Source organism: Pteropus medius, unplaced genomic scaffold (genome assembly GCF_902729225.1).
Source record: "Pteropus medius unplaced genomic scaffold, Ma_sr-lr_union100, whole genome shotgun sequence".
NCBI lineage: Eukaryota > Metazoa > Chordata > Mammalia > Chiroptera > Pteropodidae > Pteropus > Pteropus medius.
Window position 1 is genome coordinate 10,392,732 of NW_024340849.1, and position 22,126 is coordinate 10,414,857.

The 22,126-nt window shown below is 41.9% G+C and overlaps 1 protein-coding gene and 1 pseudogene across 3 annotated transcripts in view; both read right to left on the reverse strand.

Moving 5' to 3' along the window:
* CDH20 (cadherin 20) overlaps positions 1 to 22,126 on the reverse strand; it is a 186,006-nt gene that overhangs the window by 34,201 nt on the left and 129,679 nt on the right. For all 3 annotated transcript variants that reach the window (XM_039840324.1, XM_039840328.1, XM_039840338.1), the window contains exons 2-4: positions 10,049 to 10,450; positions 1,928 to 2,222; positions 1,301 to 1,420 (exon numbers count right to left, since the gene is read on the reverse strand). In XM_039840324.1, the coding sequence (XP_039696258.1) occupies positions 1,301 to 1,420; positions 1,928 to 2,222; positions 10,049 to 10,294 (661 nt within the window). In that variant the 5' untranslated portion in view covers positions 10,295 to 10,450. The remainder of the gene's footprint in view (positions 1 to 1,300; positions 1,421 to 1,927; positions 2,223 to 10,048; positions 10,451 to 22,126) is intronic.
* LOC120590310 (uncharacterized) lies at positions 15,604 to 15,721 on the reverse strand (annotated as a pseudogene).

Sequence of the window (22,126 nt, forward strand, 5' to 3'; positions counted from 1 at the left end):
GTGTTCTTCCTCCCCACGGGCACCCCTGTCCCTCCTCCATTGTTAAAGTTACTGTTTTATATAAGTCTCTGCAATCTTTTTCTTTCCTCCTACTAATTTACGCTCCCTCACTTTTCACTTTTATTGCATAATTTTCTGAACACCTGGTTCCCCTTAGGACTTTTGGGAAAAAAATTCTATCAGGTTGCTAATAGAAATGCATTTTTTCTATTTCAGATGAAAAGGTGACTTTGAGCATTCATCGTTGACTTTACCTCTGTGGCTGTAAGGTTTTTTTTTTTTACTCAAGTTCCTTGTTAATTACTCATAGGTCCTCATTTTTCCTGTATGTAAAATGGGAATAGCAATACTTACATATATTCCATGAGTTCACAAGAATATGGGGAGGCTCAAATATGGCACTGTATATGAAAGTGTTTTTAAAAGGGAGAAAGCCTGGCACAAGCGCAAGATAATATTGATGTAATCATCATCCTGCCCAACTCAAAAGGATTAAAAGGAATTATTCACAGATAAAACATAAGTTCTGTAGGTAAAGCTCTTAAATAAAACTGAAAACAAAACAAAATGTTAAAACCAAGCTTGTGTTGATTTGTCCTTTTCTGCCACATCGCTCCTTACCCACCCAGTTCTCTATGCTGTCCTCCCTGTGAGAGCTTCCCACTCAGCACCCGCCTTTTTTTCGGGAGTCGGGGGGAAGGGGGTTACATCTTATGAGCTGTACTGTTTCCTCCTCATTCAAACCTGTCTGTCCCAGCATCCATTTATTTGGGACTTTTTCTCTGCTCCATGCAGAGTGGTCCAGTGGAGAGAACATCAGGTCACATGGCAGGGGACATATCTACAAGTAGAAATGCTTTGTTAGGTCTTGAGTCCCAGATTCCTTATCTGTTAAATGAATGGTGATGGCTGGATGATTCCCCTAGTTTCGAAGTCAATGATTCTGGTTCTGTAGGGAGCCCAGATTAATACGTCAACCCTCTCAGGTTTTCTTGGAGTTACAAAAGACCTTAATCCCTGTGAATAAATATAACCGTAGGATTTTTGCAGGCTAATGAGAAGGTACGTCGTGTAGGCAGGCCTTCTGGCCTCTTCTGGGCACGGTCTGTACGCAGCACTGCTGTTACCCCTCAGAGCAGCGCTCGTTTGCTCTCTTAATCCCCAAATTTATAACAATCCTTTTTGGTTAACACAGTCTCTGAAGAGTCCTTGAAAAGGAGAGTTGGGTCAATCATAGAAGCAGTTACAAATTATTAGGGAACAAAGCAAACACTCCCGACTGGACTGTTGGGTCAAATACCTGTTTTGGAGTCCACAGAAAAATATGGCTGGCCCTGGAGAATGCTGTACACTACCCGGGCACTGTTGCCGTAGGTTGGGTCATCAGCATCTGTGGCCGTCACCTGGATAACAGAGGTCCCTGAGGAAGAGAGATGGGGCAAACCTGTTCAAGTTGAACTGTTGAAGGCTAGAGGCAGTCCTGAACGGGCAGTCTTAAAGCATTAGAAAATGTTGTGTTTGCTTCCTTGGGCACGCTCCTTTCTAGGTGAGACATCTGTCACTCCTCTCTCATACCTCTTTAGTGGGGATGCGAGCTATTTGTTTCAGGTACTTAATAACTGGTAAGGACAACACAGCCTTTTGGCTCTTTCGTTTATATCAAAATGCATTTATCTACCTCTATCTGTCTATCTTTTGTTTTTTCGGAACGAGAACTGAATAACAATACTAAGCTTATTAATATTATTTTTTGCTCTGGCTCATTTCAGTGTTTAAGTAGTTTTCTGCCTAAGGACGTGCTTGTCACTTTTGGTTCAGTGCTGTAATCTGTGAGTCGATCTGCTCATTCTCTCCTTTCCCGCATTTAGACGGAAGGACCTTCTATAGAGGGATCGCTCTCTGTGAGAATCGGGGAACTCCACCTTACCCACTGGTGACATTTCTGGCACAGTGGCAATATAAGGTCCATCCAGGAACTTGGGCTCATTGTCATTGATGTCTTGGATTTTGATGATGAACTCCGACTCCGGCTCCATCGGCCTGCCTGTCCGCCTGTCCAGGGCTTGAGCCCTCAAGGTGTACTGGGCCCTTTCCTCTCGGTCGAGCCTCTGAATGGCGTGGATGTCCCCGGTGGTGTCGTCGATGGTAAACACGACGCCTGCCCCTTCTCCTGAGAGGATGTATTTGATGGATCCATCCCCCCTGTCCATGTCCGAATGGAGCTAGGGGAAAAGAAGGACCAACATCTCAGTATGGATATGAACAGGTGGCAGAAATAAATTGATTTTCTGTTTGGTCCTAACATCTGACCTTTTAAACAAGAAGAGTTTTTTTTTTAGTCAAATGTTTAAAATGTCTGTCTACAAAGAACTAATATTGACTGAACATGATTGTATCAAAGAGCTAATATAGGTTGGTAAATAAGTAAAGTTTTTCCACATCGCATTCAGTATCCTGAACTTACTGCTTTAAAAAAAAATTCCTCTCCCTGAGGAGTACAGAAAACAAGAATTCTGGAAAGTATAGGTCTCCAGCGTGAGAGTAGGGGCCAGTCTCATAAGAAGGTACCCAGCCTTTTCATTTAATTAAAAAAAAGAAAAAAAAGACAAGCCTAAACGTTTTAAAATAAGAAAGTGTTGATATAAATTATGTCTTGGAGTTTCAAAAACTTTATGACAATTTGAAGTTGGCTGAAAAGCTGATGAAATGATTGATAAATATGCTTTGACTACTGCACCGGAAATACTAAGTGACTTCCGGACTCTTGCTCTGCTTTGACTCTGTGGTCCCAGTTCTGTAGTGTCCTTCACTAGGACTCTGCTGGCTTGTGTTTCAGCTGTCAAAACGGAATTTAACTGCTGGTCGTTATTCTTTGCATCAGTCTGTCACTCGTTTCGGTGGGACCGATTCCCGGACTCATAACTGGATCACTCAAGTCTCTATGTGGACAGTTCATTAGGGACATGCTTTTATCTGCTCATCCAACTATATTTCCTCCTAAATTACTTTGTAATGATTCTTGAAAAGAGTTGAGGGGCACTTTTTGTATTAAGCCTAGAAATAAATGTCTGTATCTCTAATGTATATAGATGGCAAGAACCCTGAAATTTTGGGCTATGAATAAGTAACAGTCTGTCTCTAAAGGAAGCAACAAAAAGTTAGTTACATTTCGTCAGCTACTACTAACTCTTGTTGCTGGATCATTAGCACTTTGCATATGAAGTTCAGCAATGAAGTTCATGAGATTTAGTTTATCAAACAGGCAACCAGTGTTAGGTTTAGGCCAGAGAAGCAGATGTATCAGGCCCAAACACTAGGTCATTTATAAATCGAGTGTCCTTGACAAATTAATGTTTATAATTCTCAAATTTCTCATATATAAGTGTAGAGAACAACATTAATACTTACTTTAAAGGGTGTTGGGATCATTAGAAATTAAGGTATGTAAAGCACCCAGCACACAGTTTCTCATAATAGGAACGCTATAAATGGCCCCGATTATGATGATGATATTTGTGCACAGAGAAAAGCGTATTAACATGCCTGGCCTTCCTCTGCTCCCATCAAACCTTCAGGAGTGTAGCAGAGATGGAAAAAACCTGTTGGCTTTTTGTTAGGCACAGTCCAATGGTAAAAGCTGCATAAGGCTGCCTGAAGCATTGCTGGGACAGTGTTATTCTGAGGATTAAATGGCACAGACACCAAGAAGACACCTGAAAATGTATTCATAACATCCTCAGACAAGGATGGGTTTGGAGGCTGTGGCTGGCTTTGAGCTGATCTCAAATTGACTCACGGCCAAATCACGCAGGCAGTGATTTTGCTGCCTAGAGGAATTCAGCTGTGTCTTATCTAGGGAAGGGACATAAGAACAAAATTGACCAAAAAAATAGCTGTGAATTTTTTTTCCTACTTAAAGAATTCGATTTAGAATATGAAGTGCTCACATTTCCTCATTCCATATACAGTATTATTTTTTTTCACAATCTAAATCTTCTATTTGTAAAGTTAAAAAAGCAGAGGTGCCCAGCTCTTACTGTGTAGAATAGAAAGCCATTTTATTCAGACCTGGTCGCAGAGAAATGAAAATCCATTCCATGTGGAACTATGTTTCCAGGTAGAGAAATGGAATTGGGAGAAGGAAGACAAAAATCTCAGGATTTTTTAAAATTAAAAAAAAAAAAGGATGTGCATGTGTTTACACATATAGGTATATAAAATATATGTGTAGATATAAATATAGATCCAGGTAATTTTAAGGTATATGGCATAGGACTTTCACCTAGAGTGGAATAGGTTAGTTGAGGACATGGCAGATTATGTAGGGAGAGAAGAAAGAATAGAAGCTGACATAAAGAACGAACCCAGGACTATTTGAGATGTCCTATTTGTCATCTAAAAAGTTTTGTCCTATGAGCCTTAACAAAGCTGAGCATACTTGTGGTCATCATAGGCCAAGTTTAAGTGCTCTGCTCATGGAGAGAGCTTAATAACTGACTGCAGGCTAAATGCGTTCGCTGCTGTGGAGGAGGTTCTGGTTCCTCAGGAGCCATCTGGCTGGCTGATGTCAATAGTCTGGGCTCAACCTCAGATCTGTTATCTCTGTTTTTGTCCCACAGACGAATTGGAAGAATTTGAAGAACTCTCTAGACTGTGCGTTCCTTGAAGTCAGAAACCATGTTGCTTTCACATGTAGTAAATGCTCAAAAAATTTTCGTTGAAAGAATAGCGTTGGGTGTACAATTAGAGTTTAGGCTTCTTGTGAAATCATTTTACCTTTGTTTGGAAAGAGCTAGCAAGTATCTTTCAAGTAGCTTCTGAGTGTGTGTTTACAAGTACATCTGTGCAAGAGAGAAGGAAGGTAAGGAGAGGAGAGCGAGGGGAGGAGCGAGGTGATACCCACAGAGAAGCAGGAGGGGCCTCTTGTGAACGGGAAGAGAACCAGCTATGAGAGGGGCCGGGTCCGCTTACGGAGAACTGCTTTCTGAGGAGTGTAATTGTATCAGTTCAGTGTCCAATCAGAGAACAAAACCACGTTATTTTAGCAGAGAGAATTTAATATGAAAAGGCAAAAAGGGAACCCTGAGGTACAGGAGGGATAGTAGGGATACAGCTCCCTCCGGATGGAACTGGGCTCTTGGAATCTAGATGTTTGGAGGAGGCCGGGCCTCAGACCTCTGAGGAGGGAGAGCTGCCCTCTGGGCTGGGGAGTCAGGGCTTAGAGCAGGTGTCCCCAGCAACCCCCTCCCACAGAGCTGAGACTTCTAAGGAGGGGGTGCCATCCAGTGGTGCTGATGTTTCTGAGGGGGTGCGATGAGGCTGGTGCTGGGAGTGCAGGAATGGACTGCCGGCCAGGTAAAAGGAGCAAGTCTCTTCCATCTCCTGCCTCTGGTGGTTCTCCCTCTAGTACATCCTACCGTCAGAGCCCACTGGCAGCTGGTCGGAAAAAGAAATCGTGGCTTGCCGGGCCCCAGCCCCAGCGTCACGAGGTAGAGTAGGGGAAGGTGGCTCTAAGGACGCTAGCTCAATAACCAGCGCAGTAATGCCTATTTAACATTAGGGGTTACCAGCCACAGAATACACATTCGGTTGTGAGAACTGCAAAGAAGAGACAGTGATAGCTTTTCTCTAAGTCACTCAGCAAGTTGGCACTGTAATACAAATGTTTAATATTTATCCATATTTAATTCAGCTAACACTGACTGAGGGGATGGTGAGGACCTTCTAGAGTGGAGATGGCGCACGTAGTCGTGTGCATCTTGCGAAAATATTTTTCCCCCAAATCTAGACAGAGTAAGACAGGTAGACATCCTAATTATCATAATAATTCTTTAGTCTGTAATTCTTCAGCCAGAGGAATCGTGAATGATAGGAAGCACACATAGATTATGAAAAATCTTAGTGGATTTAGGACTTCAAAAACGAGGGTGAGTTCCAATCCTTTTGTCATCTTTCATAGTGCCTCGTATAGGTCCAGGAATGCACTAAGTGCTTGCAGTTGGTGGTCAGACAGCTTCCGTGTGGTTAACCTCAGCATGACTCGGAACCATGGATTCGTGCACAGGCACAAGCTCTCCGCATCTCCCCCTTTGCACATGTCAATACAATCTCGCTTGAACTCGACACTGCCTGTCCCTGGAAAGCCCATGTGGACTTTCTAAGGCCATGCCAATTACAGCTGGTAATTGTTGCCATACTCCTTTCTGAAATAAGCAAATATTCAGGCAGTTTCCCTAAAGAGACACCTTTCAGGCTCAAGGTGACAAGTTGACTGCCCCTGGGGTAAAGGGAATGAAAGGTGGGTGAATTCTCTTTAAAAAGAAAATAAAGGGGTAAAGTGCCTGGGTAATTGAATATATAATTACCTTCGTCACGTGGAGGTGACAAACCCAGCACAGGTCAAACACTTTCGCCAGCCGCTGGTGCGTTGGCCGGACGGGATCGCTGTAGGGCTGCGTGGGGTGACCTTTGCGGGGGGTACCCTGTGCGTGGGGCTGGGGTGATTAGGAGAGGGTGAGCACTGCTCATGAAGACTGGACGGGGTGCACAGCGAAGTGCTCCCATGGCAGGAGGCAGTCGGGCTTGGCCAGATTCCTGATCCCGCGCTAGCAGGTGGACTCTTCTGCATATCTCTCAGGGCCAAGTCTAAGGTCACGGCCACACGCATGCAGGGCTACGTAAAGGAAAGCCGCTTCCTTCAGTGTCAGATTGCGGTGTGGATCTCGATCTGGGCTTTTCCTGTTACCTCTCCTATAACTTTGGGCAATGAATATAACCTCGCTGAGCCAAGTTCTCTAGGCTAATTATCTAAAAGTGGTGAATTATATTTATCTCACAGCATTGTTATGGTGATTAAATGATCTGCTCTGTGTGAATGCAGCTGACGCATAGTGCGGAGGCAGCCCAGGAAAATGTTAGGTGGCCTTGTCGTTCTGCGTTTATGTCCAGTGCTGTGTTGGGTACTCGGTGTTGGGAGGTGCAGGGAAGGTGAGGAGTGGCGTCTCAGTTTTCCCCCTTGGGAAGAGGGAAGAGGGCTCTAAATTGTACATGCATACAAAGCAATTACTGAATACAAAGGTATTTTCTTAAACTTATTTTAGAGGTAGCTATGTATGTCTAGTTGGAGAAACATTTTACAAATATTGAGTAGCTAGAAGTCTTTGGAATTCTGAATAGCTGGAAGGATGTGTTCATGATGGAAGTGGCTTTTCAGCTAGGGCCCTGAGGAATTTGTGACTGCATGTCTTGGGCAGGGCAGTAGCATGGACATACATACGTCTGGGGTGGAGACAAATGCAGTATGTGTGTCGAGGCCAGTAAGGAGAGCCAGCTCAGCTGGGATCAGGACTACATTTGAGGAATGGTAGGGGAGGGCCGGGTAAGGGAGGGGTCGTCTTCTGAAAGTCCCTGAACTGTGCGCTGGAGCTCCCATAAGCACTGGAGAGCCACGGGCTTTCTTAGTCAGAGGAGCAATGTGATGGAAGGGTGCTTCGAGTAGATGAATGTCCTGAGTCCTGGGGGAGGGATGGGACGAGCCTCTCTCCAGGGAGACAGGCAGCGCCTGCTTAGTTAATCTAATCGTGAAGGACAGACGGATCACAGTGATCACGGAGACTGGAGACGATGAGGTGAGTCTGAGAAACTGACAGAGATGTTGACAGGATATGGTGACTGACCGTGCATGAAGAAAGGAGAAAAGGGAAGGGAGAAGTCAAGCAAAGTGACTGATTACTACTGCTATTACTACTGCTACTGTGACTCCTCCTCTTCCTCCTCCTGCTGCTACTACAGGGTGACAGTTATTAATATCTTCCTCTGGACCAGGCACTATGCTAAGTGCTTTACATGCGTTAGCTTATTTAGTGTCCATTCATTCATTCATTCATTTTTTTTTTTTTGAGCATCTTCTGTGTCATACGTGCTACGTCAGGCCTCGGGGCTGAAATGGAAGCAGTGTCCTTGCCCTCATCGAGCTTGTAGTCTAGTATGGGGCTTCAGACAATACGCATGTCAAGAAACAAGTAACTTACATATTGTCAGTTGTGTTTAGAGCTGTGAAAAAAATAATGCTAGAGAATGGTCAGGAAAGACCTAGATCCAAAAGAGGAGGAGGAACCCTGCGAGAAGCTGGGGAAGGGCATTGCAGTATGCAGGAGCAGTAGGGCAAAGCTTGGCAAGTTGTAGGAACTGACACGAGGCTCTGTCCCTGGAATAGAAGAGGGAGGGAGAGAGGAGCACGTGCTGTGCGGGGAGGCGAGGCAGGCGGGTCAGGGAGTGGCCTCGTCAGCTGTCAGGTGCATGGGGGGAGTCTGAGTGATTCAAGGTGTAACGGGAAGACATTGAAGGATGTAAGCAGAGTGACATGGTGTGACTCACGTTTTGAAAGATGTGCGTGGAGAATAGTTTGGAAGGAAGTGTGGGTAGAAGTGAGGAAACTGGTTTGGAGTCCGCATATTTGCACAGGTGAGAGATGATGGTAGAAGTGGAGATGAGAGAAATGAAGGATTTGGGGTGGATTTTCACATAGGACTGACAGAATTTGCAGGTGGAGAGAATGTGGGGGCCAAGAGGAAGTAAAGAATGATCACTGGTCTCTGGTTTTAGGAACTGGATGATGGCAGTACTAATATAGAGAAGGTTGGGGGCAGTGTTGGTTTGGAAGGAAAAACAAGAATTCTTTACTGAAGATACACTTCGTTTGGGAGGCCGTTGAGTCGTAAGCATGGGTCTGTCGCAGATGCAGTAGGTTTATGAGTCTGAAGCTCAAAAGAGTGGTCTGAGCTAGAAATGGAGGTTTCGGATTCCTTGGTTTAGAGGTGGAGTTTAAAACCATAGGGTGGCGAATCTACCCAGAGAATGAGTGTGGGTAGAGAGGAGTCCCACGGCAGACCTTGTGGTTTGGACCGGGTGGAGGGAGAGGGCTGGCCAAGGGCGTGAGAGGAAGGAGGGAAGACAGGACTGCGAAGCTCGCGAAGCCGGGAGAGGACCGTGAGTCAGGAAGGAGGGACTGGCCAGCAGTGTCCAGGCCACGGTCCGGCAGTTCCATAAAACCTGCTTTAGTAGTGGACGAGTCCTTAGGAGCATCGCAGACAACGTTGGTGCAGCGGTGGGGACAGAAGTCAGAGAAGTGGGTGAAGTAGTGGGTGGGAGTTGAAGGAGTTTATGCAGACCACTTCTGAGAGGTCGCAGTTCTCTTGTTGTCCCCCATGGACATTTGTGAGAACAGAGGCTACTGGGGCTTAGTGGCCTGTCCAAAGTCACTCTGGAAGCAATTGGCAGAGGGTTTTGAACTCACATGTGTTTGACTTTGAAACCTACACCCTCAAGCCTCTTTGCTAAACAAGTGTTTGAATTATCATTTGAATGAATTATTTATTTTCTAATTAGTTCCTTGTTTTCCATTTTCTCTCACTTGGTTACTTTCATAAAATACTCTCTGATTAACAACCAAATAATGTAAACATAGGAGAAGACCTGGATTAAAAATGAAATGATAGATAAATCAAGGGAATTTGAGTATAAAGTTTATAAATATATTCATTCATTGTCTCCACCTATCCTAAAGCATGTGCTAGGATCTTCTGAAATGAAGAATATTTTATTCTTTTTTATTTCCGTATTAAATTTGAGCCTCAGGCAATACCTGTAGAAATGCTTTGGGAAAAAAAAAACAGAAAGCCCTCTGCTTCCCCCTTTCGCCCCCCAGTTTCTTTCTTCTCCATCCTGTCATTTCCAAGGCTGCTGCTTTTGGGACTTAAATGGCTATTGCAATGGCCCCAGCTTTCCCTCCCAAATCCAGTTTCTCGTTCCCCACCCTCCCACCCCTCTCAGAGCAGAAGCATGAGTGAGGAGAGAGATCTCTCCTTCTGACTGGTTATCGGACAAAGCAAAAATGAGATTCAACTAGCTGTCAGGTAACATACCACTAGTTAAAATTGTTCTCAAGCTTTAGGCACGCGTTAGATGAGCTTTCGTATTTAATTTATATTCATTTAAGTGTCAATATTCAATATCCTGATAATTTATCTTTCTTTTTGGCGGTTCTTACCTTGCCGACATACAAAGGGTCAGTTCCAGTGTACTCTTCCAGAACAAAAAACTGATTCCAAACCCAGCTCCTCTTTGTCCGCGAGTGTGACTGTGGCTTGTCTGACAGGAGTGCTTCTAATTTGCCTGGCGGTGTTGGTGTGCCCGAGAGAACGGTGGTCGTAAGGTCCATCAATCCCCAGAAGTACAAGGACATGCCGAGTCCAAGCCAGCTCTTTGCATTGCTCATTCTACCAGAAGTCCACATGGGATGGCCAGGTTTTCAGAAAGTAAAGTACAGGATGAAAAGCCACTGGAGTGCGAGTATTTTCCAAATAATAGTAAAATAATAATGCCGTTTATTGGATACTTATGCTTCCCAAATGAGATCCTGATTCAAGTCAGTCCACTTGAAGTTGACTTCCTGTCAAGTTAAGGAAAACACAAGATAAAGACGTCAGATTCTTTCCTGTGGGCTTGCAGCGAGTTTTCAAGAAATGTCAGTAAATATTCAGTTTTCTCCTCAACAAATAAAAGAATCATAACATATTATTGCTTTAGAAATGTTTGAATAATAAAAAAATATTTTGATAAAAAGACATTTTTGTGCAGTAATCAATCTCAAACCTTTAGATATGGATTTCAGTGGGAATAAAACTAATGAATAAATTTCTTCTCACTGGTGGTGTAGCTGGAGGGTCATGCTGTATTATTGATTGGCTTGAATTAATAGTGTACTCTTTGAAATATTTATGATCAGACAGCCTCCTAAACTCTTAAAAATGGCATTTATTTCCAAAATTTATAGCTAATAACTAATATTTTCATTAACTCAACTGCTTTTCTTGGATCAAAACCAAAAGCAAAATCTAACTCTTTCTCGCCGCCTGCCATTATCTCGTGCCCGCCCCATGTTACGGGTAACGTTAGGGATCTCGGACTTCGTTCGGAAGTGGCCATGGATCACTTCTGACTTTAATCATTTTCCGAGCTCATGGTGGAATTTGAGTTTCACACTCTACTGCTTCGTCTCTGAAGCATTGATAGGGGCTGCTAATGTGACCTTTCCAGGATTTGAACTGTCAGTTAATCATTAAATCATTCACAAGAGACTCTACAGTGCTATCAGTCACATGATGCTGTGGGCATGCTCAGGGTGTCTAACCAACAGAATTTTTGGCCTCTGATCTGAAAGACTCATTTAGGCAAAGGGATGTTGACTTCTGCCTTTTCATCAGTCAAACTTTTTTTGTTCTACGAAGTCAAATTAGCTGGTGACCTCACTCCTGCGCTATGACCTCATCAACTTTTTCTTCGTCTGGGTTTAATGAGGTGGCATAGCACTCTGTCAAAAAACAACCAAAATGTCTTCTGTGGGCTTAATATTCGCATTGTTAATGTGGAGAACTGCTGTCATATTTGCAGAAAAAAATGTATGTATTTGGGGATTTCAGCTCCATGCAACTAAATGTTTTATTTCTGCAAGTGGGTGAAATGAATGCATTGATACTCGCTCGGTTACCACCTTCTATGTTTTAGCTTTTTCTCAAATACCGTTAACATGAACAAAAGAATTAAAAACATGTCTTATAATCACTTCATCAATATGCCATCTCATTTCTGTGTAAGAGGGAGACGATAGAATTCCTATACCAGAATGGGAGGCTGTGCCTCTCACAATTTCTAGCTCTAACGGCAGATTGATTGTTCAGTAAAAGCAAGCCAAGTGTTTCTTATTTAGGGTGACATGTTTGTTAATAAAGAACGATGGTATACCAGAAGGTGGGTTTCTAACTATTAGTGTGGTCTTTTCTCTCTTGGACCAGTAGAAATGTAGCTCCTGTTTTCCTGATGCCCGTCTAAGGGGAAGATGTTCTGGAAAAAGGAACCTTAACCAGGAGATGAATTAATGTAAACGTTTGGTGAGAAATAGTTGTGCTTGGGATAATGTAGGTGAAAATTCTCTGTAAATAACTAAGGCGCCAACTGACATTTGAACAGCCACATAAGGAGAAATGACTTGGGTCATGTGTAAAAATTATGAAGCTGAGCCTGGGCACTTTTTGGACCAAAATTCTGAAAGGGCTTAATGAATATATATTATTTCACAGATCTCTACATCTGTGATAAGTGCTATTGGACACTAGATTCTGGCCCAGCCTAATTCTGTAATAACCAGGCATTGTTTTTCCACATGAGGAAGCCTAACGAAGGACTAGCTATTAAAAAACTCCATAGAATAAAGAAAATTCATTGTTTTGGATTGCATTTATTGAGATAGAACTCAATATATGTACTCTAATGTAGTCCCTTTGATGTCTGCAATTCACATGTACACATTTTTCCTAATAATTATTTTCCATTATTTTGATTATTTTCTCTAGCTAGTTTTAGCATCTTGCTTTGGATTCGAAGTGTGCAGATGTCCCCTATCTTGCTTCCATTGGCTAAATTTTATGGACAGAAAGAGATTTGAGGAAATTTTGAGGGATTTTAAGTACTCTCCCTTATATTCTCCCATCACTTACAAACCGGACACATATTCTTGCCAACTAAAATCTCCATCTTTCCCTATAGGTGTGATCTGAAGAGCTCGAGAAAAAAAAGGCATTCTTTGGAATCTTTGCGATGAGTATTTTATAGGCAGATGGGCTGCCTCAGCTTTGGCCTCCTCTACACTAGGGCAAAGCCCTCATGTTCTTCCCTGGCCCTGAACACGTACAAGAGTGGCTTCTGGATGGTTAGAACTGTGGAGCCCTTAGTGAATCTATGAAAGCGCTGGTGGCCCGTGTGGCCCTCTCGTGCTGCCGCTTACAAACCTGAAGCGTCAAAGCCTGTAGGGCCCATAAACTCCTTGTTAAATACCTCGGTAGCTGCAGTTATTAGAAAGCATTTTATTCCTGCTTCCTCGTGGCGGAGTGCAGGAAAAATCCTTCCTGTCTAACTTTTTACAGAGTAAAGTGTGGGTTATACATTAGTTACATTATTCTTTTCACAACTGAAGCTGTTTTTATACAAGTGAAGGGAAAAATCAGTTCTACCAGAAATACTAACCAGTTTGCAATTATTATAAATAATATGGTTCTCATATTCATGGTTTTCCCTGCAGGATAGGAATAGTGATGAAGTGTTTGAAGGTGGGCCAATATCTGTCGTTCTTATAAAGAAAGAGGTGAATAGACGTACATTTGTATATACAGACCTGCTTTGTGAGGCCACATGTGCCACCCAAAGACTGCATTAGTGGAAATTAACTTCTGTATTAAACGAGACTTTTAAAAGTTTCCCCCTCCATCCTGCCTGAAGAAAGCAAATAGCTCAGTAATGAACACAGTAGGAAGAAATTAAAGTTGTACATAAAGTGTGCTCTCAGCTAATTGTTTATTTTGTTACTTGAATTCGTTGTGACATTTAAAATGTAGGGGGAAGGGATGGTTACTGCTTTCTTCTTGAAATGAACTGGGCGCTAATGATCTCCCTCTGATTTCTTCCTTCATTATTCCAGTTTTCCTGAGCTTTTCATGCTTAATGGAAGTACTGCTCAGTAAGCCCAAATGACATCTCTATGGAAGCAGGGAGTCCTTGCCTCCGCCCGTGACTCCCTATGAAGGGGTGGGGGTGTTAATTTTCTCATGTGGCCTCATGACTGTATAGAGCTAAATATAGATTGTGGTGCTGTGGTTTTAGGTGACTAAACTTCTTAAGCTATTACTTTCACTTATAGAAAGAGTCTCAAAAATGTACTTAAAAAGCAAAAAGAAACTTTGCAAAGATACTAGATATTACAGTGAACCGTGAGAGTGGACCATGAGGAGCAGCAGCATTGAGTCAGAACACGCCTCGTTGTCACAGTGTTCTCCTGCCTCAAGCCAGGGTCTCTCTTGAGAAATACAAACACACGCATTGACTTAGGAGCCCGAATTCTTTAGTACAGAGGGTAGAACGCACAGAGAACAAAACAGGTGGTGTGAGTACAAATCGGAGTAAAAATTCATATGATGATATCTTTGAATATGTATAGTTCATAGACAACAAGATTCCCATTGTGGAATTCCTTAAAGAAAACATTTTCAGGGCTCTGCACAACTTTGAACATTCCAGAACCTGGATGTGCACATCTGTGCTATGGACCAAAGTCCACAACTGGGGTCTGTTTCGGAAAGGGTGTATAGGAAGGTTTTGTGTGCTGAAAGATGAGGCAGTTCTCTGATTTGAAGTCTTTTTCATTTTCTACAGACTTTCCACATTATGAGTAGAAGCTCCATGCCCTTTTGTGGCCAACAACTCACCAGCCAACTCAAAGCCACCCATCTACAGAGGTGACTCTCAGCAGAGCCCGAAGAGGTTGTCCAGGTACTAGATTTCCTGCCTTTGGCTTGTGCTCTCTCTTCCCCTCCTCACCTGACTCACGACACTGCCCTCCATGCCCTAAGCTCACGTTTCTGAGATGGGGTCTATCTGGGAACCAGTGTGCGCGTTTAATGTGGTCATGGTCCCTTCCCCCACCCCTCAAAGAAACTATGAATTAATCGATGGTGTGACTGGAATCGAGGTATCATAGTATCACCTTCTCAAATAGAAGAAAAACTAAAAATAGTTAATTTCCGTGGAGATTTCTTTGACCAGGTGGTCATCACTCCTGGGTATTCTAGTTTTGTTTATATTTCTGTGGATTCCAAGTTGCTCAAAGCTGCGAATCCTGAGCCTAAAGGTTCAGCGCTTGCAGCGCTCACCGCAGCTATTACGGGGCTCTGAAATCTTCCCTTTCTCGCCACTCCGTTTCGCTCTCTGTTTCCTTCACACAGCCAAACTGCTTTAAGAAAGGGACCGGTGTTCCTGAGATTCAGAACTGGACCTGCGGGGCTGGAAGATTGAGAGGGAGGCATAGGGTGGTTTGATTGAAGAATTTAGGAACAATATTTATATAAGGGTAGAGGGGAGTGTGTGTGTGTGTCCATGTGTGGATGAGAGGAGTAGAACAAAAAAATGGAAGAAAGCTTGAATTATGTAATTAAGAGCTGGCTTTGAAAAACCCGATCGGTCCCATAGTAAAACCTGCTTTGTGTGTCCTGGTTGTACGCTGCCCCTCTAGCTGTAAATTCCTTTGCTCGGGTCACAAAAAAGGGAATTTCCACTTTAGAAATCCTTTCTCTAGAGTTCATGCCCAATTCCTCTTTGCTTCTCATTCTTACTATAATCAATTTTTCCAGTTGAGGGTTCCCAGTCTTCCTTTCCATATCCTCCAAGAATGGGAAATAGAGTCTCACTGATCCTTTCACACACACTTAGTGTCTATTAAATGTTCTAATCCGAAAGGAGTCAGGCAGTTTTTGACCTACTTACCCTTCCTCCTGTTTTCACTTTTAATCAAGCTAATGAAACTGCAGCTCAGTCCATGGGCAATTTTTATGACTACAATTAGACAAGATTGATCAATTTTGATTTTTCAGAGTTATTGCACAGTCACTAATTTCCGGTCTTACCTGATAATTATATGACACTTATAATTGCATTAAATTTGTGCTCATTCATTTATAAAAACAAGTGTTTTATTTCTTTATTTCTTTATTTATTTTACGCCTACAGCACCTGCTCTTCCTAGGTGGTCTCCCATCCAAATACTAACCAGGCCCGACCCTGCTTAGCATCGAGATCAGATGGGATTGGGCTCGTTCAGGGTGGCATGGCCGTAGACAAAAAAACAAGTATTTTAAATGTAATTTTTTGGCTAAAATTTTTCTTTGATAAGAACTTGCAAATAATTGCTACTCAGTCTTTTCTCTTGCAACTTTGCCTTGGTACAGAACTTTAAGAAGGCCAGACAATTCTGTAGTGCTCTCTGGACCGGAAAGATTAATCCACAGGAAGGAGAGTTTTGGCAAATGTTGCTGCCATCTAAAGTCAAGACTTAATTTATTAATTTGATAAATATTTGAGTATCAGCTATGTTTAATCCAAAATGGTTTGTGAAGCCAAGCAAAATCGTTTCAGTTTTAGCCCTACCCCTTCTTATCTGTGCCGTCTTCAGCAAGAGACTTAAATTGTTTCAGTTTCAGTTTGTCATCTACAAACTGGAGATAATTATAGACTCTCATAGGGTGATTGTCAGAATTAAGTGAGAAAATATATATATGAAGCTTTTAGCACGGTGTTGGGCAGATGGTGAAAGCCTTGTGTGTGAAAAATAGGAGGCGCTTAAGAAATGTTAGTTCCCTTTCCCTCCTTCAAGGAGTTTACAGTTTGGTGGGGGAGATACTACCACTAGTACTAGTAGTAAAAATAGTAGTAGGAGTAGGTGTAGGCTTAATGCCATCACTAGCAGTGTTGTAGCAGCAGCAGGGGTAACAGAACTAATCACAGCAGAAGCAGCAACATGGAGCAGTTGCTCTATGCCAGGCTGTGTTAAGTAATTTACATTTACTTTGTCATTTAATCTTTACATGAGTTCCATGAAAAGGGATTTGTTTCCCATTTTACAAAGAGACAAACTAATGGTAGTAGTAGGCTGGAATCTGGCTCCTACCAGCTCTCACGGGAGCTGATTCACATGTCTCTTCCGAACTCCTTGGAATCGGCAGTGGTGTGAGTATTTGCACCACAGCTATAAGAAGTGTGACATAACAAGCAAGTGGATGAATAGGGATGCTTCCAGGAGTGACTCTGTAGCATGCGCTTTGTACGTGACTGGCTGTAACATGATCTCTTTGTGATAAGGGCCACAAGACCCCTACGAACAAAAGCTAGGCCAGGTCAGAAGAGGAAGCAGTGATTTCTATTATAGAGGAGAAGGTTTAAGGTAGCGTATGAACTAGGCTGTGAAGAATAATGGGGAGGGCATTTCAAGTGAAAGAAAACCTGCAAGTGTTTGCAGATGCTGGATGCAGAGGGCCTGTCTGGGAGAATGGCATCTATTCTGGAGAGTAATGAGAGATGCTGCAGAAAACACAGGCCAGAACCGCTAGGAGCTGTGATTATTGCTGGACTGAAGTGTTTTGAATATATTTAGTTGTTCACAGCAAGCAATGAAAGGTTTTTGAGCAGACGAACATCACCGATCAAATCTTTGTTTAGTAGTGTTGCTGGAGGGCAGGTGAGAGGAGTGGGGGAATCAGGGAAAACTGGTGAGGAGAACTTCACCCACGGATCCCAGGGCTGGAAAAGGTTGGTGAGATGTCTGAACTTTGGAGGAGGCCAAGTCTCCAACATTTGCAGACTGAACAAATATGAAGGAAGGTGGCTGTGGGAGAAAGTGCATCGATGACAAGGAAACCTCTGTGCTTAGGTTACAGCGGGAAGTTGGGAGGAGGTATTTGTTAAAGGAAAGGTAAAAAATTTGGTTTTAGACTTAGGGATAAACAATTCATCCTTCTATGCCTGATTATTAAAAGAGGCGAACAAGAACTTTCCTTCTCGTTTTAGAGAAGGAAACTTTAGAGGAGCTTCGGGCACAGAGAACGGGAGTTCCTCTGCCCCAGCCCCTGAGCGCGCACGTGAAGCCAGGATCGCCGGTGCTGGTGGACCTGGGGTGACTTGGTGAAATTGATCTGGAACATCACTCATCTGGGGGCAGTTTGACCTCAGATGTTGTCCCTTTTACCTAATCTCCAGTCTCACATTGGAGCCGTGGGTATTTTATCTTTCATTCTTCTAAGATGTAAAGAACATACAGAAACGGGACATTAGATAATCTATTAAAGGAAAAAAGAAAACTCCCGATAAAACAAAACAAAATGAAAATCTCATTGCTATTTATTATTTATTCTGTTAATGGAAAATAGACACTTGTCTTCTAATATATATTTTCAAAAAAAGTCTCTCTTTTGGAGAATGGCATAGTTTGGAATCAGGATATCTTGGTTTAAGACTGTTTCTGCTCTGCCACTTGACGTGTGACATTGGGCAATTTGCTTAACCTTTTTTGAGCCTCAACTCTGAGGATAATAATAGTTAAAGGATTAGCATAGGTTATCATGACCTAATGCTACAGATTAAGTTCTGCTTAATTTTTACTTCCTATGTGTTTCCCTTTTCCTCTGTCTTGTCAAAGCACCTGTGCATTTCCTGCCATGGCTCTTCGTTATTCAGTACTGTGTTTACTTTTCTCTCTCTTCCCCATATTGTAAGCTCCTTGAAGGCACAAATTGTATCTTTTATCCATGTATCCCTGATACTTAGTGCAGTATTTGTCACATACTTGGCGCTTAGTAAATAGTGAATGAGCGCCAATGTATTTTTAAGTTATTTAAGTTTGATATTATTATCCTTTCTGCCTTCGAGCTTTTAATTCAATTTAATTAATTTTTAAATGCTGATTTCCATATCTTTTCTTACCAGGAGCATATTAAGAGGCAAGGATAATCAGACAGTGTAAAGGCAATAAAAGCCAGGAAAGCAGCGAGCCTTTACAAATGATATCTTTATTCTTGGGTAGCAAACGTAAGAAACCCTTACAGTCCGGAAGGGCCCTAGACCTTGGCATCACTTCTTGTCATGTAAAGTTAAAGAATCTTTTACAGAAATGCTTGGAAACCTTGTGAGGGAATTGGGATTGGAAAAATTACAGTGTCCTAAAATTAAGTGATTTTTTTAGTTGTTTAGTTAAAAGGATATGACTAGGAGGTTATCTCTGGTGTTTAAGCTTTTTACCTCCTTAATTTGGGGGAAGGAGGCTGACATGAGATCTTTTTTCTCTAGTACTTTTCAAGGACAATCTCTACCTGTTTCTTTGACATTCCCCTCTTTCTTGAGCTTAGATTTTTTTTTATTAGTTCAGTCCTCACCACATGACTACGTTTACATTTCCTTTTAAAATGTTGTTATTCTATCTTTATATTGCAATGATACTTCAGCTAGGTAGAGAAGTCTATGATGAAAATTGCTCCACTGCCTTCTAGAGCCCAGTATCGCTACTGAGAAAGTCAGTCCACTTTAGCAAAATGATAGAGCCAATTAAGAAAAAGAAACGAGATTCCAGAGCAAGGGGATTTAACATAGGAGGCTGGCACCAAAAAGCCCTGGGGATAAAGTTCTACACCAGGCCTGACTGCAGAAGCCCCCAAGTGAAACTGATGGGAGAATGTTTGAGAAATTCTTGCAGTATTTAGAAAAATCCTTGAGAGGCACGAGACAGATATTTTTAGCATTTGAAAGAAAATTAGTGACGCATACCTAGAGAAGAGGAGAAAGGAAAATACTAGAAAATTGTTAATGTAGAAAAACGAAAATGTTCCTAGAAAAAAGGAATTAAAATCTTATACACTGCTTTGGTTGATAACAACATTCAATGGATCATGGGATCATAATGGATCTGGGGATGGGATTTGGGGATTTGGGGATTGGATTTGGGGATGGATTTGGGGATGGGGGCAAAGGACTGTCTTTTTCTTTTCTTCCAGTGTCACCTTGTTTAGTTTTTGACCAATGCAAATATTTTACTTTTCATAAAATGAAAACTGATGAAAAATTCAAAAGAGCATTTTAAAGTAAAATTGTTGAAGAAGTGAATAGAAAAGAAAGCCTTCAAACTGACTTAATGAATGTATATTATGTTTTCTATGACTTTTTAAAAACTTTTAAATGTTTCTGAGATCAGAATGGATCTTATAACAATCAATATTATTATTAAGTATTTATGTTATTAGCACTTATGTATTAGTGCTTCGTCCCCCACCCCACCAAAACTTGCGATCATTATATTTCTGCTGTCCTTTAATTATAGTTTCATAGGATCCAGGATCTGGAAATATTTTCGTATAGGGTTTTCAAACCGCTTTTCCAGGCGCTAGAAGTTCTGAAGCTCTTTCCACGTGAAATTGCTAGGCTCTGTTCCCTTCTTATTTCCCCGTTCTTCATTACTATTTCCCCCTTTTGAAGGTACAATTTAATGTGTACTATATATTTGGCCAGGCAGATTCCTTCAGTACGTGTGGGTGGAAAAGGCTCTATCCCTGTCCTTCACCATCCATCTCTGTTCTTCATTCAGTGAAGAGTCAAATGGGAAAAGTTAAACCATGCAAGGTAGTAGGACATGTAGAAAAACAAAATAAGACATACTAAGAGAAGATGTAGGCGAATATTAATTTTATAATACTGCGTTGCAGAAGCCTTCCTAAAGTGTTACCAAAGGTAATGAAGGAAAATGTTGACAGATTGAATGAAAAGATTATTAAAAATTGTTATATATTTTATGTATAAAAATTAGGTAACATGCATGAGAAATCAAAGACTCATTATCCTCACCATACAAAGGAATTTTTATGTTCAGTGTTAAAAACTATGATCATTCCAATAGGAAATGATCAAATGACAATAAGAAGTTCATAAAAGAAGAAATAAAATGACCTATAATATATACATTTTACTTTCACAATTAGCTGAAGAATATAAGCATTTCCAACCTATTAAATTGGAAAGCATTAAAAAGTCAGCTAACTAGTGTCATTGAGAATGTGGGGAACTGGACATTCTCATAGGTTTCATACAGGAGTGTAGCTTGACAAAAGCTTTCTTGAAAGCAATTTTGCAATATGTGTCATGTCTTTAAAATGCATGTAATTCATCGTAAGGAAATAATTACGATATATACTTTATTTGAATTTAAATATATTTATATTTGTTATAATATTCTTACAGCAAAAAAACTAGACTAATCCAGATTTCCGACAACAGATGATTTAAAAAATTATAATATACCCATGAAATCTGTCTTTGAAGGAAGACTGAGAATTGATTTTAAAGCTATTCTCAAAACACTGTTTATTATCAGCTTCTTAATTCTTCAATTGGAGAAAGAGAATTTAGCCATTCTACGGTTTTCAGAAAGCAAGAATCTACTCTGGAATTATTTCAAATTGAGCTAATATAGTGAACTATGTCGTGTTAGAATTAGCCGATTGATTTCTAGGCTGATATAGTACATTATCTACAGATCCCAATTACTTTTATAGAGGTAATTGTAGAAGACATTGTTTATAAGCCTGAGACTCAATATTTTCTTCCCCTTGATACCACTGTCTCTTGGATCTCCCCAACCAAGCATGCCCAGCCATAGCATATGGCAAGAGCGGATTTTGAATCTATAGACTGCAACAGCAGCCTGCCTCCAAACATATCATAGTAATACAATCAAGGGGCAGAGCTTGGTTAAATGTCCTCATTTTTCTGAACTGGTTTTATTTCCCAATGATTCTCCAGTAGTGTTTTCTAGCTTAGTAACTGGAATCACCTTATCAAACAAGTGTATGAGATAATATTAATTTGGGCCTCAAATAGAGTCATCCTGCCCCCTCGAAAGTCTAGTCCAATTGGCTTCTGATAGAATCATTGACTATATAGTTGAGTGTGTTTTCTTCTTTGGGGAGTTCTACCATGTTAACATGGTCAGCATTCAGCGAGGAGTGAGAACTGTTCTGAATCCAGGATCGTTTCAGTCATTTTGGGCTCATCCGAGTCCAATCTAGTTTGGCATCAAGATCACCAACTAGATTGAGGTCTGGATCAAGGGGCTCAAATGTCATCTCAGGCATTGAGGAGTGGAAGATCCCATCCACCCAGCCTCCATCGTTTGACCTTATACTGGATCATTTTGGCACTAATTCCTGTTTTTGGCTAGCTATTGCTATGAAACAAATCACCTTAAATGTAGTAGCATAAGACAGCAATGGTCCATTCCCGTGGGTCGGGGATTTGGAAGTGTCTTGGCTGGGTGGCGCCGGAGGGGGATTTCCTGGGCATTTGCAGCCAGATGGGGGCTCGACTGGGATGACGGGGGTCTGGTGCAGGTAGAGGCTGCTTGGGGCAGCTCTGCCTTGTCACGTGGTCTCACGTTGCACCTTTCCATGCGATTCCCACGTGGACTAATTTGGGCCTCTCAGCATGGTGGCTTCCATAAGGGCAGCTGGACTGTGTACATGGTCAGGGCTCCTGTTCTCAAAATGGAGGCTTTTCTCATCTAGCCCTGGAATCCAGTCACCTGCACCTCTGCTTCATCATGTTGGTTACGGGCCACTCACAAGTCCACTTGAGGGGAAAGGAGTTAGACTCCACTGCTCACTGGGGAGTGGCCAGGCACCGGAAGAGCCTGTGTGATGGGAGATACTGT